Genomic DNA, 18,066 nt, shown 5'->3' on the forward strand with positions numbered 1-18,066 from the left:
CTTCGAGAGTCTTACGAGCCAGAAATGGCCGATGCTTTGTGGATAATTAACCATGCGAAGCGGTCAAAGCTGCTGACACCAAAGTACATTTTATTTAAAGTTGTAGAATGTTACTCAGAACGAAGATTGATGGTACCACTACTGTCTCAAGACAACGCCGTGCGAGAGACAATCATCAACGCTTTTTGTCCCTCCTAAGCATGTTCATTGCACTTAAAGATGGCTCTTGAACAGTATTAGCATTAAAGTCATCTGTGCTCCTGGAAAGCACTAATCATGCACTGTACCACAGCGCGAGCCTTTGGACAACTATGCACGTTCTCACATACTATGTACCAGCAACCAAGACTGATAATCAGCCAAAACTCCAAGGATCGAAGGAGCATTCCAACAATCGCTACTGTCTGCTAATATACCGACAAAGCAATCACAACTCCTGCACCGCAAACTGCAGATCCGTCATATTGTGACCAATGCCCAGGCCCCAAAGTCCTTGATTTTCCGTCCGCCGTGTAGCAGCACTATACTTGAACCAAAAGTTAAGTATCAGGGCAACGCAAAGTGCAATGCTCACGACGAACGGTCCGACCATGCTGTCAAAATCTTTACCGCTTCTTTGCGTGATTAACCTGCTTCTCCAGTGGTAGATGCCCAGGCCCCAGGCGGCCGTGAAGATAGCTACGGCGGTGTAGGTGATAGATAAAGAGCGAGCGACGTTATTGTCTTTGCCTGCGGCGTTACCGAGGGCGAGAGAGAGGGTGCCGAGCAGAACGGAGACGTGTAGCCACTTGATGAATGTTCTTTGATTTGCGAGCCAGACTTTGGCTTCGACTTTGAGGGGGCCTTGGTCTTTGATCCAGACGCCTGGGTCTTTGACACCTGCTGGGAGTGGTTGGTCTCTGAATCCGGACTTTCCATTTCGTTGGCGCTGGGCGTATCGGGAGTTGGAGAACGCAGGCAGGATTGAGGCTAGGCCGCCTGATTTCTTGGACGAGTCAGTGATTTTGATGCTGTTACCCTGGTAGCCATCATCGTCGGAATCTCGTTCTTCAGCTGTTGGCTCGAGTTGTGAACGTGGGGCTGAGGCGACCGAGCGAGACAGATTAAATGACTTGGATCGTTCAGGCATCTTGCCATTACCGGCTGATGGTGAGCCAAATCGTGCTTTTTGACTGGAGGATAGCTTAGAAGCAGGTATAAAGCTGCCGACAGCCATCTCGTCTTGTTCTCTTTTAGCTTGCTTATCCTGCTCGTCTTGGAAAGCTGTCTCAGGGTCTCGACGAATGTCTGTCTCAAGATCTGCAAGCCAGAACGGGAAGCTATTGACATAATCTTCAAAGAGCTCTGCCACACCGTGCACAAATTTCGAGAATTTAGGGGCGGGTTTGACCAGATGTGAAGTCATCAGATCGTTCAACCAGGTATTTGTCTCTGTGTACTTATTGTCTTTGACCTTGATCTCAAGAATTGCGTGCTGGAAACGTGCGATTTCTCCCTTGTTGATGGCGTTGTAAGGATATTCCATCTTCTCCCTGTCAACATCAGATCTGTGCCAGTCTTCAGGATCGCGACAAGGCCTATCGGTGTCAAGGGCATCTTCTCGAATCAGAGCCAAATTTGTGTCAAGCGATACCCGGAGTCGATCGTCGCCAGGAATCTGAAAGGCAGTCCTCTGGTAGGCGGCACGGAGAAGTGGTTCTAGCCTTTTGTCTTTTACGAAGGATTGAATTTCGTCAATGGTATTCTTGAAGCTCTGGACTTGTTCGGAGTCAGCACCGAGGCGCTCCTCGAGCTTAGAGACCTGCTTCTCGAGTTTCATCTCGCCAGCCAGGAATGGCCTGATGTACTTTTCCTTGATGGGTAATCTGATATCTCGACTTCCGGTCTCTTCATTGAGTGTCTTTTTCTCTAGCAAAATCTCGGGCCTGTCTGCTAGTTGACCTGTCCACCTCAACCTTAACGAGCCAGAGTCATCTGCCTTGTCCACCTTTTGTTGGTATAGGTCGAACCTATCGTTGTCGAAGTAGATTGAGGTGATCGTGGGGTCCTTCTGAGTACCATCAACAACCTTGACAGATTGAGGGTTGTATACAAGAACGGGTAGTCTTCGCAGGATATATGTCTTGACCTCAAGTAGATTGTCTTCATGTACCCAGAACTTGTGAGCAGTGTATGTGTCCCTGGAGCGTACACTTGTACTCGAATTTTTTGTAGGATCTTCTCCTTCAAGGATTTGACGCGACCACGTATACATGGTGGACAGACGGAAGAGAAGGGGAGAGTAATCTTCTGTATTGAATGGTGCTTGTGACATTCTGACCTGGAGAAGCGGTCGAACCCTGTACTTGCGGCCCCTCTTCCGGTCATGCTTCTTAGCAGCCTTCAAGAAACCAGTATAGTTCACACGGCTAAACTTCTTAAGTTCAGCTATTTCTTTAGAAATGCTGTCCAACTCTTTCACAGTTTCCTCCGCAATCCTCTTTATGTCCTCATCACTCCTGTCCTTGTCCTCTTCGGCTGTTGGCTTGAGCTTAGCTTCACATGCTGTTGTTCGGTCTCGTAGCGCATTGAAAGTCTCGACCTGATGTTGGTAGACCTTTTCAAGCTGGACGTTGGTGAGTTCATTCACGAAATTCTCCTCGTCCTGCTCAGTCCAATGACTGTCATCCCCTCGACCTTGCGGGGAGGCCTCGTCCTCTCGTAGCAGTTTTTTAAGCTTGTCATACTCAATATACTTGTCCTTCCATGGTGAATAGATGGAGTTACTGAGCGTTTTGCCGAACCGCATTATGTGACGGGGAAGCTCAGCGTCAACAGCACTCGATAACCGAATATACTAGCAATACACAATGCTACGATGCCAGTTGTAACGAGCAAATCTGAGCTTGAATGTATTTCTTCTTATGCAAGCTCAACTTGCAGACCCGCAGCTTTTGTATAGACGAATCAAGAGGGGTTTCGCAGCCCGTGCTTGACATATGCTGCACGAACGTCGTAGGGCAGGTGTGCCGACCCTAGGGCATTCTTTTGTTTCTCTGCATATGTACCAATTTACTTCTCTGCGTATGTGCCTACTAGTAAGTCGTGCTGGGCGGGTTGACTCGAAAGTGCATCGAGCCAGTGTCTAAAGCTGCGTTACCTGAAATTCATCACAGTGTCCCAATCTCTGTGATCAAACCAGCAACACTGCTCAACCATTGAGCTCTTTCGACCAATCCTGCGCTTTAACCCAGTCCTCAATACTGCCAAGTCGCAACTCTACTCCTAGCTCTTCGGGTTGCTTTATGCTTGGATCGTTGCCCCAATAACCAAACTCGTTCACAAAGCCAAAAATGTTTGCCAGATCCTTCTTGAGGTCGTCTGGCAGAGGAAATTCCTGCTGCTCCAATCTGACCTCATAGCCTGCCGCCTTGCCAATAAGCTGGACGACATCGGACATTACCTTCAACTCACGATGAGCAGCGACACGTAAACCTGCGGGTAGCTCGATCAGAGCTTTGACGATCGGCCCAGTGTCTTCTTCGGCAGCTATGAAAGGCCAAGGTCGGTTTCCTGTTCCGAACGAGTTGAATATGAGTGCCTCTCCCTCCTACAGCACTCGGTCAGCACCTACACTCAACTCGCTTCGAACGCAAAGGATGAGAATGAGATACTCAGACTTACCAGCTTAGGTTTGAAGAAAGGGTTTTGCTTGAAATTCTCCAGGTATGCTCCCGCTACAAGAATACTTGTTTTCGCATATACGTTCGGGAAGTGCTCCTCAGCGTGCTTGAGTGCTATAGCCTTGCTGTCGAAATGCAAAGCATAAGTATATTTTCCACCTGTCATGACATCTCTGTATTAGTACGATTCGCGTTAACTCGTGTCAAATTCGTGTATGGGAGTATAGGAACGCACCAGACCACTTGGTTATATCGGTCAATGAACTAAATACTAATCGTTTCAGGGACGAGACCTGGTTCGCTGCTTCGAAAATGTTCTTGCCTTGTTGGACCTCCATTTCAGCGCCCCATTCTGCGAACGATTGTCCATCCTTTACCTTGGCTTTATTGCTCTCGTCCGAGATGAGAGTCCAGAAATCAGTGACACCGAAGATGGCTATAGCACCCTCGAAAGCTTTACGAAGAGAAGCAATATCATTGAGGTTGGCCTCAGCAACTTCAATTCGAGAAGACCTTTCTGTAAGTGCCTTGGCTTTGGATGAAGAAACACTTCGTGTGAGGGCTCGAATGCGCCAGGAGGTCGTGTTTAGGTACGTGCTGAGAACACTGCTTCCCTGAGCGCCTGTTGCGCCGACAATGGCGATGAGAGGCTGAGATGCCATGTTGTTTAGCTGCAGGAAGACCGAGATCTAAAGTGTGTGGTAAGAGGGCAAGTTGATCTGGCTTTTGCTGAGGACGACAAAGCTATAGAAAGAATTCTGTGGTACTTCAATTTATACTCCATCGTCTTTGAAATCATTGCAAGGATTCTAGTTGTTCTCTTTATTGATCAACTTGTGCTCACCGTTAGTAGCATTATTCGTCCGGAGGACGCTTGCATAAGTTCTTGGCCCTTCTTGAAGTAGTTTACATTTCACAGCTATGGAATTAGGCTTGATGGAGCAGTTCATGTGCATAAAGACAAACAAGATCAGGATCGGACGACCATCGGTCGAAACCACGACCTGATGTTCATGCCTGGTTAATCAGGCTATCACGTAAACTCGGAGAGCAGGACCCCTGTGCGTATAAGGCAACAAACAGGTCTGTTCGTAATATGACGACAAATGCGGTAGTTACTGGCATGAGCGACAAAGATTCTGCTGCCAACCTACCATGGCAGAGTCACAGGCAATACTTGCACAATTACAGCCGGTCCTGAACAATCTGCAGGGTCTGCCATACCCGCATGTGGACAATCCAGAAGGTTGCAAGAAACGAGCCAGCGTCGCCATCATCATTCGCGTCCGAACCGCGTTTCAGCCAGTCCCAGCACCGAACGAGTCACTGGTAGATCTTCAACAGGACGAACCACAGCCTGACTCCATCGACGATTTCTTTGCGCAAGAATGGGTACAAAACGGCGATCCAGAAGTCCTCTTCATCAAGCGAGCGGGAAGAGCAGGAGATAGATGGTCCGGGCATATCGCACTGCCTGGAGGGAAGCGTGATCCTGAAGACGAAGATGACAGAGCTGCAGCGATACGTGAGACCAGGGAGGAAGTCGGACTCGACCTGAGTTCCAGAGACGTGCTGCAAGCTGGGAATCTGCCTGAGCGAATCGTTGCAACAACATTTGGCAGAGTACCGCTAATGGTACTGTGTCCATTTGTCTTTCTCTATACCAGCAAGACAACACCTCAACCGAGACCTTCTCCTGACGAAGTTGCCTCGTGTCATTGGGTACCTTTGCGCGCAATTCTTTCACCCAAGTTACGCACACGAGAATATGTCGATACGGCTAGTCGTATGGCCAAGCAGGGTGGACCAGTTCTGCAATTCGTCTTGAGGTGTTTGGTTGGCAAGATGATGTTGTCGGCCGTCAAGCTTGTTCCCTCTGAAAGCCACTTCGCTTCGTCTGTGCCTGGCTTTATTCCCTCAGAAGGAGAATCAGCCTTCACTGGCCTTGCTGAAGGCGCTTTCGGTATTCCTTCATCGAACCAAGGCCTGGCTCATTTGCAGCCATTGATGCTATGGGGGTTGACGCTCGGTGTCCTCGCTGATTTTCTAGATATGCTTCCACCATACAACGCTGTCAGACTGTGGGAGTATCCGACTTTCACACCTTTGGACTTACGGGTCTTTGTCTGGCTCTTCACCCGCAGTATGCGCAAGAACAATGCACATGATATGAACACTGGTACCTGGCCTTACAACAAAGGTAAGAAGACTAGAAGACGTGCAAGTCAGACTGCCATGGACGCCACTTCATACGCAAGGGCCGTAACAGAAGGCGAACCAACGAGCATGAAGTCCAAGAATGGAGCTGGGATTGAGGGACTAGGAATTGGCTCTAATCCTCAGGACTCTATCGGCAGGTTACTTGAGGGCTACTATCACAACTTGAATGTTGCAATTGTCGCATTTCTTGTGTATCGAACTGCTGTTGGATCAGCTATTGCATATTATGGGTTCAAGCTGTGGAGGAAATATCAGTCTAGGTTGTAATCGATCGCAATTCACTACTCACTACAAGCGTTCTCGGAATATCTGGTTGAAGCACATGGGCATGGATAAGGATATGCTGATTCTATGCAGATAATATCCAACTATTGTAAGGCTAAGGTGAAAACACAAGGACATCAATAAACACCTCAGATAACTCTGTTCTGTTTAATGCAGACTGACTTCCACTTTCACTCCAGCTTTTGCATTTCACTGAACGAAGCCTCACCAAGTCCTGCTTGTTTACGAATCCTACGGCTTTTCGGTTGTTTTGTGTCAACCTAGCTTATCAGCTTACTTTTTCTCAGGTCTACTAATTTCACTCCTAGGACACTTTTAGCACACCTCGACTACACCAACTAGACACTCAGTCATCTCACAACATTATTGCTTTCTCATATACAGCGGTCCTATTTCAAAATCCGTAGTCATACAATCATGAAGTGGGGACTTGCTGAACGATACACGGTAATTATATCACAGAAAGATTCCCTTCGAGTTCTTCTCTACTTACGCCGCACGTCTCAAGTTAATCACTAACCCTCTCTAAAACCCAGCTGCTCTTGAAGCTCTGTGAGCTCAATCCTTCCATCCTAACAGCCAAGCCAGATCAAATCGAGAAGATCCGCGAAACATGGCCACTAGGCGACACTCCTACCTCGCGCATGATCCCATACCAGTTTACAGAAATCCGGAAAGAGATTAGGAACGGCTGTGTGATCAAACCAGGTACCAATACCAGTACTGTTCCTAGTAGTGGCAGCACGCCTGCTACACCAAACACACCCGCGACTCCAAAACCAAAGACTGGCTCTAATGCCAACACACCATCGAGTCTCAAACGAGCCGCTACCACAGCACCTAGCTCAACACCATCTAAACGACCAAAAACAACACCAGGAGGTAAGAAACGCAAACTCCCCAGAAACTCTGACGACGAAGAAACGATGGCCTCGAATATAACCTCTGAAGACGAAGCAGAAGCCTCCAACGCCGACACTGATACCGAAGTGGCAGCTGATATCCCTCTTGTATCCCGATTCAACACGATTGAGCGACGAAAGTTGCCAGCACGTTCCAAGTCTCGGTCGAAGTCGTATGTTCAGGAGGCGGGTTCTTCTGGTGAGGATGCTGGGGCGAAGGATATGGATAGTGATCTCGACGGGTTGTTTGATCCGGATCAAGCTAAGAGGGATGCGGAGAAGGAGAAAGGAGGAGTTATGGTGGGCGAGGCAGCAGTGGACTTGGATGAGGACAGGGATTTGGATGGTGCGAGTCTGCCAATGGAGGAGAACGGAATCGATGCAGAGAAAGTGAATGGAGATGATGAGGAGGGCGATGAGGACATCAAGTTGGAGAGCGACAATGAGACGACTTTTACTGCTCAAGAACATATCTTACCTGCTTAAGAGGTGGTGAGTCAGGTTATAGGAAGTCCAAGGAGTGGTCGCTTCAGGAATTGTTATATAACTTTTATAGCGTGCAGGAGGATGTCCAATACCTGGCTTGGATTTGGAAGTTCTCGTCAGGACAGGCCAGGCTATAAAACCGAATTGGTGAGCTGGATATCTTGCGATCTGAAAGGGTTCGAGTGTTGGTAACCAGACACCACAATATCACAAGCTCTTCTGGTAGTTTTGAAAACAATCGACTCATAGTACAATAGATGTTGTACAGCCCGTAGCACTTCTCCTTCTGTGCACAATGCTATCAGCATCGCACTTGCGTGTTCAACGTCTCTTTCTAAACGCATCTCTCCAGACTAAAGAGCTCTTCCGTCTACCTATCTAAAGCAGATGTTCCAGGCCAAAGTCACCTTCAGATGTATACCACTCCGTCTTGCTCTTTCGCTGGGAGGTGTCTCGTGCAAGAGCGTCTTTCCAAATCGTCATTGATGTGAACGACTGTGTTTTGGAAAGGCAAGGTGAAGCACTTCGCGGCAAAGCCTGCTCGATGTCGTTGTAGTAGTCATCATCCTTCGAATCGCTAGCGCACTTAGTCTGGCTCTGTTCTTCTTCAGATGTTGGTTGAGCATTATCATTGAGTCCCAACTGTGATTGGAGATTTGAAACAAGACGTTTTGCCTTTTCGACGAGAGCATTGCCTTGTGTTCTGAGATCATCGTCGGCTATATAGTCTGGCGAACTCAGTATCGATATAATTTTCTTGGTTTTTTCCTGAATGTCCCTAATCGCTTTTCGTTTTCGTAATCTTGTCTTCTCCGCGTTTCTTTTTTCGTACTGAGACGGATCAGCTATCCTCTTATCTAGGGAGACAATTGTTTTCCTGAGACGCTGTGCAGCAATTCGATCCTTATTGCTGCTCTGCCTCTCGGACTTCGTCAGAGGTCTCATACTTCTGCTGTGATCTGACAGGAATTGCTCTGCTTCAGCGATGGAGTCAACATGGGCATCAATGATTTTGGCAGCAAGAGCGAACTTCGTATGCTCGAGTATGGTTTTGAGGTCGGCTACATCGCTGCTCAACTTGTGAGAAAAATGTTGTCCATTCGCAAGTCGTTGCTTTGCCTCTCTCATAGACTCTCGTATGTTATCTCTGCGCGCATCAAGGCTGTTACAAACACGGCGGAGGTCACCCTTTCGAGCACACTTGACGAGGTCGTCTAGTCTGCTCGTCCTAACTCAAAACGTCAATTAACTGCAGACAGACATGCCATTGACCATCGTCGTACTTACACTGTCATGCCGAACCGTAGATAAGATTGTGGGCTGAGATCAATGCGATGAGGTTAGATAAGCACGGGGGCAAAGATGTGGTAGACTGGCGCAAAGTATTCTTAGTGGTGTGCATCTGGGAGTAGTGACCAGCGAATTTCAGAACTAGATCGAGTGACTGGACTAGAAGAACATTGCAATCACCATTAAGGGAGCATGAAATGCAAATTGATTGTGCCGCGTGTCTCATCAAGCTTGAAGAATTGTGTTGGCTTATGATCAGCTATTCGTACTTGCCATGCAAAGAGCCTGATCTCCCAGGGACTCGGTACATGTCTCTCTACCATAGAACCATTTCAACGACCTTATATGAGCTCACAATGATTCTTCTCAGTGCTCTGTCAGTAAACTCAAGAGCGATATCAGGGTGTTCAACCATATCAGCTTCATTCACCTGCACTGTAAAAACATCATCCGCTGGAGACTCTTGTCCATCGCTCGATCCAGCAGGAATCATGTATACACAGACGAGACATAGTATTGAGGAGCACTTAATGTTTCCACGGACGGATTCAAAGGAAGAGAGGTCGTGATTTCGGATTTCCTTTAACCTTTAGAAACGGACTAGTGCTAGTTTGGATTCTGAGCGATGACATAGGCTGAGATAGATCCAAATGTCTGCCGCAGTATTTCGATGACAATACCACAAGAGGCTGCTGTATACACATTTGTCGCAGAATACTATTGTTTCCACAAAGCTAGAGAACCAGACACGGTCTCGGACACACCTGTGTCACATTGGTCATCCTCACCACAAAACCCAAGGCAGACTGTACCTGCCCGGACCGCTACTGCCCGCGTCCAGTATAATCGAGATTCGACGTCGAGAAGTGCACAGTTGCTGTAGGATCAGCTGTTTCCAGATTCATCCTTGTACTTTTGGACAAGACCCCTCTAGAATAACCACATCTGAGCTGCCTGACCGGGCCGATAGACTGGCTCAGTCAGTTCCTATACTGCTACTTCATTCATGTCGACTCCACAAAATATGTCGCGGAAGAGGCCTGCACCAGGCGCGTCGCCTGTGAGATATCCTGCCCAGCTTCACCAGGTACCCAACAGTTATCAGAGCGCAGGTCAACCGTTGACCGATGACCAATTCTTGAATTGGGGAGCGAATGGACAGGATCCGAGCTCATACCTGAACCAGTCCGCATTCAACCTGCCCACGAATCAATACCCACCACAAGCTGCACCACCACCACCTAATCAATCGAACCAACTCGCGCGTCGACCCATGTCTCAGATGGTTGCCCATCAACCGCAGCAGAACAACCAGTATGCTACCGAGCAACAAAGCCAACCGACGCAGCGACAGCAGCAACAGCAAGAGGCGGCTATATCATGGAGTGACGATATCAACGAACTGCTTGCGAAAGCACAAGTCGCAAAGAAGAATTCACAGTCTAATAGAAAGCAGATACCTCCCTTTGTGATGAAGCTGCACAGGTACGTACCTGCCTATACACTTTCGTAAGAACCAGCTGACAGAGAAACAGTTTTTTGGAAAATCCCAGGAATACCGATCTTATTCGATGGGCCGACGACGGCAAGTCTTTCGTCGTACTCAATGAAGACGAGTTTGCGAACAAGCTCATCCCGGAGCTGTTCAAGCACAACAATTATGCCTCCTTCGTACGACAGCTCAATATGTATGGCTTCCACAAGAAAGTGGGTTTATCAGACAACTCGATGCGTGCGAGCGAGAGAAAGGCAAAGAGTCCATCGGAATATTGGAACCCCTTCTTCCGGAAAGGTTACCCTGACCTTTTATGGTTAATACAAAAACCAAAGAACCAGTCTGCCAACTCCAAGAAGTCTCGTGGCAAGTCCGAAGAGCATGAGGAGGATGACGAGTATGTGGAGGAGGCGAATGGTTCAACACAGTTTCCTGCCCGACCATTATTGACAGAGGGAGGTCAACCATCAGGGAATGCTCTCACTCAAGAACAGTTCAGCACCGTGCAGAGAGAGTTGTTAATGATACGCAGGCAACAAGGTCAAATTGCACATATGCTAAGCGCTCTGAAGCGTGAACACGATGCACTCGTTGACCAGGCCAGTGACTATCAGAATAAACATTCGCGGCATGAAAGCTCCATCAACGCTATTCTCACATTTCTGGCCACCCTGTACAACAGGAGTCTGTCAGGCCATGAAGGTGCTCAAGACATTGCAAAGATATTTCAGAATGCCGTCAACCAAGACAGCAAGAGTGGCGTGCTGGACGTCAATGATTTCGTCTTCAACCTGCCGGAAGGTACTTCTATCGATCAAGCCCAACAACCCTACAAGAAGCAGCGTCTACTGCTCACTGATGGATCCGAGGGTCGTGCCCAGACAATGTCACCCGCTGCATCTGCTGCAAGCCCCATGTCGAGACCATCCAGAAAGTCGTCCCACATGACATCGCCAAAATCTGCCCACGTTGAGGAGATTTTTGATCCAGAGATTGACCAGTCCACTCGAAACTATAGTTCCTCTACTGGCCAACAGCAGCAGGACATGATGTCTTTGATACACAACACGAACGCACGTAATTCTGGTGCCAGCACTCCTACTCCAGATTTCTCCCATGTTCTCAATGACCTTGAGAAAAATGGCGGCACAACTCCCATTGACGCTGCACAACGTGACAATATGCTTCGAATGTTCAACAAGCAGTCAAGAAGACCACAGAGTAGTGGGAGCGATATGAGGGCACTAAGCAGTCCTGCTCGCTCCAATACACAAACACAATTCGACAAGAAGATTGCTTCTACCAAATATGACCTTGACCATCTCGAACAATTGCAGGCAGCTCAAGAAAAATCCGTCGAAAATCTCACCAATCTTCTACAACCTCTTTCGCCTACTGGGAGCATACCTGGTTTAGGAGATGGTCAAGATATTCCACCCGCCCCACTCGATATTGATTCCTTCTTGAGCAACCATGACTACTTCTCCGACTATAACAACGACGTGAACGGCAACCTCGACTTTTCTAATCTGAACAACGCTGCATACAACGGCAATGGCACCACCGCTACATATGATTTCACAGACGACGATCCGCTCTTTGCGAGCGTGGACGACACAAACGGTATAGATAACAATTTTCTCGATGTCAATCAGTATAACGGCACAGGGAGTGAAGGGAGGATAGAGTCACTCGCTAGCAGCGAGGCTCCTACGCCCAAAAACAACGGTAGTGAAGCCGGTGACTATGATGGCCACGTCTCGAAGAGAAGGAGGAAGTCCTAGACAGCTCCAGGAATTTCCAGCAATTTGCATTTTCTATTTCTTGTTTGTGATCTGCTGCGAGAAAGTTTGAGTGGAAGAAGGAGTTCTCATTTGGGTCTTTGTGAACAGTGAGCTGTTGACCCACGGCATTTCAAAAACGAAATTACGAAGCATGATTGCACGGTTTGTAGAAATGATATTGTGATTCTATCTTGATGAGTCGGACTTGCAGTAGATTTGCCTTGCTGGTATCGTGTACACCACAAGTGTTTACTGTCTTCTGGAAGTCCAGAGGTCCAGTGAACTATAATACAACAATACCAAACCACCAGCCCAGGCACAGAAATGGAGATTAGTCGTCGTATTTGCATCTCTTGGTTGTAAAGGACGGGACTGTGCTCTTTGATCATTGTCCCCATGAAGATATCGCCACGCTGGACCAGTCTTGAGTATGCGATCGCTGTACTCAGGCGGCACCAGCATCTTCGCCCACATAAAGTCCAAGGATACACCGAATACTCCAAGTGCTTATCATAGTAAGTCGATGGTATAAGGATCGCGCCAGTGAACCATTCTTCTGCCTGCCTAGCACTGCCACAGAAAGCAATACCACTACGAAATGAGTGCGTTTATGGTCTTCACAACCAAGAATCTTTAGGAGGATTATATAGCACAGGACACACAGCATTTTCGCCGACTCTTTCGCATTTGAGATCTCCGATACCTTCCATGCTCTGGGAATAAGAGTCTTGCACAGCGCCTACACCGCAAGGATCGAGCTCTAAATTGAACGTGACGCAAGCACTAAGGTCAGGACCATAGTGGCAGTTATGTTCATAGTCCCAGAGAATGAGAAGAATTGTTGAGAGCTTGTGAAGAAAGTTGTGGGCACATGCACCAGCATTGTCGTGGCCCGAGACGGTGTGAATACCATCGTGAGGTAGACCACGGCGATTGAATACGACAACGTGTCATTGTCGTAGATGCGGATGAATGTGTTGTGTCGCCGGGGTGGTCTTGTACGACGAATGCAGAACGAATGCTGGGGTTCGAGGTGCTTGAGAGCACGACGAGGCTGAGAGTGATAGTGATGAGGGCCAGAAGCATGAGAAGGGGTTGGAATGCGTGCTTTTGACACATCGCGTTTGTTGTTGAAAGTCTTGAGGTTTGTGTTAGGACTGTTCGAAGTTAGTAGAGAGATAGAAGTTGCACTTTCGTACTGTACTTGACGAGCCGTGCTTGCCAGACGAGCATCGTTCGATCTAAGTGACGTAGAGGGTTGCATGGTGCAGACAAGCAAACTTGGATGCCCACTTTCACTTGAAATACGCATTGACATCTCCGATGCTTGACGTCCATCTACCTACCTGTGATGCAGCCTCACTGAAGCTCGACAGGCTGCATTGCCTATCATTCAAACCTCGCCAGCCACGATCGAAACATCTCAAGTTATACGTCCATTCAACATGTCCTTTCCAGCCAACATATACCACGCAATACTTGGAGAAAACCCGTTGAAGAATGCTTGCTAACTTCTTCGTATGAGCAGCTAACAAGCATCATTTCATCCAGGATGTGCCAGTGCATTTACAACAGGTCGTCTGAGAAGCATGCCGACAACAGCAGTCCGTCGTGCTCTATTATGCCTCAGCGAAAGGCAGTTTGTAGTAAATCAATGTCTGGGTATCAGTTCGCCGATGACCAAGTGAAGGACAAAGCTTCACTTGACAGACTCGGAGTCGCTTGTCGGGCAGGTACTTCGTGGTTCACCTGTGATATGGCATTACCATGACGCCCTCGGAAAGAAGAACACACTTGCTTTTTGCAGACAATTCCAATCCTCCTTGCTGCTGATTATGATCACCAAGTACCTACCAGATGATAATGATCAAGTTTGATGTTGTTCTTAAAGCAGTTAGTAATGCCAAGCCACTTTAAGCGTCTGAGCGCTACTTAAGTGAAAGGCAGTTCCGAGAGTAACAACTTCAATACGAGCCCCTATCACGTTTTGGGTACATGGCTGCACCGTGCGCACCACTCTATCTTCACCGACCCAACATGCAGTATATATACATGCCGGAGACCGTGCGCCACAGCGCAAGATGAGCCGGCGACGGCTGGGTGGAAATCCGTTTCTCATTCTTGGCGGGCGTTCAATCTCGTTTGTGGTGAAAACGTGTCCGAATCCAGACGATTCGACATGGCGTGGCTCCGTACCCGCCTGGAGGGTCAAGTCTCTCTTTCAGCTCATCAACCAAAGTGTGTCGTGTGCTCAATCACCTTTCTTGGACCATGGTCTAGACTTTTCTATAATGTCAACGACGGCGAGTCCGTTTCAATAAGTCCAGCTTGGGGACTGCTTCCGATTCAGCCGCAGACATCCGCCATGTTTTCTTTCTTCTTAGTCGACGACATGGTCTTGGCTATCATGTCTTCTCGAAGATGCAAATAATTGCACGTGAGTTAATGCTTCGGTTCACTGGCTACTTAAGAACTGTCTTGTCCCTGTTCCCGAGAACAACAAAGAGCACAAGCACCTTCACCATACGAACATCAGAAAAAGCTGCCAGTCTTCTTGCTAGCGCACATCCTATCTGTTTTCTTCAAGATGTCAGGCAAGATATCAACTGGAGACGAGTCCAAGAGCCCGAGAGTGGTCGTACAAGATATTACATCGTCGACTCGCTCGAATAGCCCGATTGACCCATTCGGAACAGCTGGCTCAAAGATGTCTAATAGGCGTACCATGTATTATTTCGAGGGACCTCGTGATATACAGAAACACTCAAAACTACCACTCTTTATGCGACTTCATGGTGGCATATTGCCACGAATGATATTACCGTTAGTCTTCGTCGGTTGTTGGGCCACAGCTGTAACTCTTGTTCACAAATATGTCTCCGACATTGGTACGTTGTGACGGTGTATTCTCTGACCTACAGACGAAATACTGACCGTCATCAGGCGTGGATACTGTACTGCTTGTTGTCCTCGGCTTTGTTGTTGCATTTGCTGTTTCCTTCCGTTCCTCCACAGCCTACGAGAGATACAGCGAAGGGCGAAGATATTGGTCGCAGCTCACATTCACATCACGTAACCTCGGCCGACTGGTCTGGATCAACATGTTGGAACGTACAGATGAGGAAGATTCCGAGCGAAAGATGAAGGACCTTTTGGGAAAGATTACTGCTATCAACCTCATTGTTGCATTCTCTATAGCACTCAAGCACCGTCTGCGATTCGAGCCAGCTATCGACTACCCGGATCTGCAATATCTCGTAGCACCTATAACTAGCACTACAATCGCTAGCCATGCAGATCAATCGAAATTAAAACACAAAAAACCTTCCACTATGAAACAAGTCGGAGAATACCTAGGCTTGACCTTTGCACATTCCAATCCACGAAAGCTGATCAAGCGTTCCGAGGACAATCTAGGCAACCTGCCTCACGAGATCTTAGCACATCTATCAGCCTACTTCGAAAAAGCAATGGCAACCAAACAAATCGTCGGATGTCACAAATTCTTCTGGAACGACGTACGTACCATGGCCGACATCCTCACTGGCGCCGAACGTATCCTCAACACACCGCTCCCACTTGCTTATACCATCTCTATCGCCCAAATCACCTGGATGTACATCATGGTTCTCCCCTTCCAACTGATCCGCAAACTCGGATTCGTCACAATTCCAGCAACGATGCTAGCAGCCTACATCATTTTAGGCCTGGCTATGATCGGACAGGAGATCGAGAACCCCTTTGGCAACGATGTCAATGATTTACCATTGGAATCATACTGCAACGAAATAGCAGATGATCTGGATGTCCTTATCAGCACGCCGATGAACGAGTATGCGAATTATCCGGAGGCGTCTTCTAATATACCGTTGTATCCACTTAGCTACCAGACCGCAGCAGAATGGACGAGACAGAGTGAAGATGATGTGCGTGCGCTGTTGAAGGCGAAGGCGAGGAAGGCGCATGCGAGAAAGATGGAGGCTGCTGAGGCTGAGGAGGTCTAGAATATACGAGACTTTGGTCCTCTGATAACCAGGGCTCTCAGGGCAATCATTGTGGCCTACCTCGAAAAACCCGCCACGCAGGTGCTCACTCCTGCTCAATACTCTTTTTGTTGGCTGAAGCGCTACGCATAGCACTGTTTGTGGACGTATAATCTCTACTAACTTCTAGTACTGACAATGACTCATCTTCGGGTGTATGGTCGTTCAATCTAGCAAAGCCCTGCCAGAAGACCATGGCCCTAGCCACTTGACAAAACAGATCAGCAAATGTGTATTACTTCCCATCCACAATCGAGAAAGAACCACTACGTACTCCTCTGAGAGAACAAAACAAACACCTATCAGGACTCATCGGAGTGGCTATGGCCCAAGCCTAGAACCATCCGTCGTGACAATGAAAAACAACGACGTTGGTCATAGCTGACTGGTGTCATTGTTCTTCTCCCAAAATTACTACCACTAGGCACATGCGTACGATCGAGATATAGAACTGCGTGGTTCTTTGTTCTCGCCAAGTGTTATTTCTGGAAGATCGGAGGAACAACCGAATAGAACGAATGGTTCACTCATTCTGTGTCGAAACGTGGGTTCTTCTGCAGAGTTCGAGATGTCCATTTCGACATTTCTGTTTTAGCGAAGGAACGCGCAGAAAGCATATACCTGTCCACCAAGCACGTCAGCCAGACCAGAGTCTGACATAACGTATCCCCTGTACTCAGTCTCGCATAGATACCGCGTCTCCGTTCCCTTCAGCACACCATGCCTGAATCATACTCCTGTGGCTGCCCGCCCGTCCTCTCCAGCTCATTCGACGCAACCCAGCGACGATGCGCTCGCTTCCCTGCCCTCTACCATACCAACAACCGCTACCTCAGCGGCCAACACTCCGAGATATGCTTCATCTGCCGTCGAGAATGGGGCGACCAAGACGTCGCCCTAGTCCACGTCGACGTAAACTGTGAAGTCGCCTGCCACGAAGAGTGCTGGGTCGGCATTCGGGTGAACACCAAGAGATATCAATGTCCGAAATGCAGTGCGCCCATTGATGAGGTGAGGAGGGATGGTAGTGGTCAGAAAGAGGCTAGCGGTAAAGTCGATGAGAATGAAAAGAACACTTTGAGAATCTGTGCCATGACCACACAGCAGAGAGCGGAGATGGTGTATCAACTGCGGAACCAGCATAAAGCGCCAATTGCCGATACTATCGAAGGGGAGGCGAGAAGTGTTTGGTTGGAGATTGGGAAGAAAGCGATATATCGAGATGGACCGTGGAATGGGCGCCATTGGTTGGAAGCTTTGAATGCGGCGTGAGGAACAGTAAGACTTATTGGTAGAGGTACCATATCTGCTGTTGAGGTATGTATTGTATAGTCTCACTGTTTGGAATTTTGGTGGAATTGCAGATTTACCGTGACAGTCTAGTAAATTGTCACACGGTCAGCTTTCATAACTTCGAGATCATGCTCTCTTGATGCAATCTTCTTTCCTCAATGTGCATTCTCTCCCACACTTCCGCCTGCTGAACTCAGGAGACGACAAGACAGATACTCAAAGCATGTCGGTGGAGGCAAAGGTGATGTAGGTGTGAAGATGCTGTGCGTGCTCCTGATGCGTCAGATGTATGTCGTGGCGGGCTTGAGTAATCAGCATCACACGAATCGTAGACGATACTAGGATGAAATGTAAAGGTCCGCTCCATCTTGAGTACCGAGCAGAGTTTTCGGCAGCGTTGCGGCTATGGCAGAGATCAGAGGGTAGGTACGACCACCAGAGTCAAAATCGGTGTTGTGATTGCCACTGAACTCTAACTCGATGTGCTACATTGAAAGAGCACGTCTTGCACTTGCTTCCGTGAGTGTTCTGCTAGAAGCAGTGAAAATATTTTCCGATTGCATACATACGTACAGAGACATAGCACGGCGATGCTTAGCCACAGAA

The 18,066-nt window shown here is 48.1% G+C and overlaps 8 protein-coding genes across 8 annotated transcripts; 5 read left to right on the forward strand and 3 right to left on the reverse strand.

Annotated features, from left to right (window-relative positions):
- Positions 1–427: 427 nt before the first annotated feature.
- VTC2 (Phosphate metabolism transcription protein) lies at positions 428–2,788 on the reverse strand (the record flags this gene model as incomplete). Its single annotated transcript, XM_064899154.1, has 1 exon — positions 428–2,788. The coding sequence occupies one exon, from the start codon at positions 2,786–2,788 to the stop codon at positions 428–430; it is 2,361 nt and encodes a 786-aa protein (XP_064755111.1).
- Positions 2,789–3,190: 402 nt separating this feature from the next.
- Positions 3,191–4,324, reverse strand: LTR64_004811 (uncharacterized protein; the record flags this gene model as incomplete). Its single annotated transcript, XM_064899155.1, has 3 exons — positions 3,191–3,589; positions 3,664–3,821; positions 3,898–4,324. 3 exons carry the CDS (start codon positions 4,322–4,324, stop codon positions 3,191–3,193), a joined length of 984 nt encoding a protein of 327 aa, XP_064755112.1.
- Positions 4,325–4,817: 493 nt separating this feature from the next.
- On the forward strand, positions 4,818–6,149 carry LTR64_004812 (uncharacterized protein; the record flags this gene model as incomplete). Its single annotated transcript, XM_064899156.1, has 1 exon — positions 4,818–6,149. The coding sequence occupies one exon, from the start codon at positions 4,818–4,820 to the stop codon at positions 6,147–6,149; it is 1,332 nt and encodes a 443-aa protein (XP_064755113.1).
- A 435-nt stretch (positions 6,150–6,584) lies between these two features.
- Positions 6,585–7,555, forward strand: LTR64_004813 (uncharacterized protein; the record flags this gene model as incomplete). The annotated part of the gene is made up of 2 exons (XM_064899157.1): positions 6,585–6,614; positions 6,704–7,555. 2 exons carry the CDS (start codon positions 6,585–6,587, stop codon positions 7,553–7,555), a joined length of 882 nt encoding a protein of 293 aa, XP_064755114.1.
- A 378-nt stretch (positions 7,556–7,933) lies between these two features.
- Positions 7,934–8,850, reverse strand: LTR64_004814 (uncharacterized protein; the record flags this gene model as incomplete). Its single annotated transcript, XM_064899158.1, has 2 exons — positions 7,934–8,783; positions 8,843–8,850. 2 exons carry the CDS (start codon positions 8,848–8,850, stop codon positions 7,934–7,936), a joined length of 858 nt encoding a protein of 285 aa, XP_064755115.1.
- A 1,019-nt stretch (positions 8,851–9,869) lies between these two features.
- CTA8 (Heat shock transcription factor) lies at positions 9,870–12,124 on the forward strand (the record flags this gene model as incomplete). Its single annotated transcript, XM_064899159.1, has 2 exons — positions 9,870–10,330; positions 10,381–12,124. 2 exons carry the CDS (start codon positions 9,870–9,872, stop codon positions 12,122–12,124), a joined length of 2,205 nt encoding a protein of 734 aa, XP_064755116.1.
- A 2,873-nt stretch (positions 12,125–14,997) lies between these two features.
- LTR64_004816 (uncharacterized protein) lies at positions 14,998–16,128 on the forward strand (the record flags this gene model as incomplete). The annotated part of the gene is made up of 2 exons (XM_064899160.1): positions 14,998–15,012; positions 15,181–16,128. The coding sequence occupies 2 exons, from the start codon at positions 14,998–15,000 to the stop codon at positions 16,126–16,128; spliced, it is 963 nt and encodes a 320-aa protein (XP_064755117.1).
- Positions 16,129–16,887: 759 nt separating this feature from the next.
- Positions 16,888–17,439, forward strand: LTR64_004817 (uncharacterized protein; the record flags this gene model as incomplete). Its single annotated transcript, XM_064899161.1, has 1 exon — positions 16,888–17,439. One exon carries the CDS (start codon positions 16,888–16,890, stop codon positions 17,437–17,439), a length of 552 nt encoding a protein of 183 aa, XP_064755118.1.
- Between the last annotated feature and the right edge of the window lie 627 nt (positions 17,440–18,066).

Source organism: Lithohypha guttulata (genome assembly GCF_036872675.1).
Source record: "Lithohypha guttulata strain CCFEE 5908 chromosome Unknown scaffold_3, whole genome shotgun sequence".
Taxonomy (NCBI): domain Eukaryota; kingdom Fungi; phylum Ascomycota; class Eurotiomycetes; order Chaetothyriales; family Trichomeriaceae; genus Lithohypha; species Lithohypha guttulata.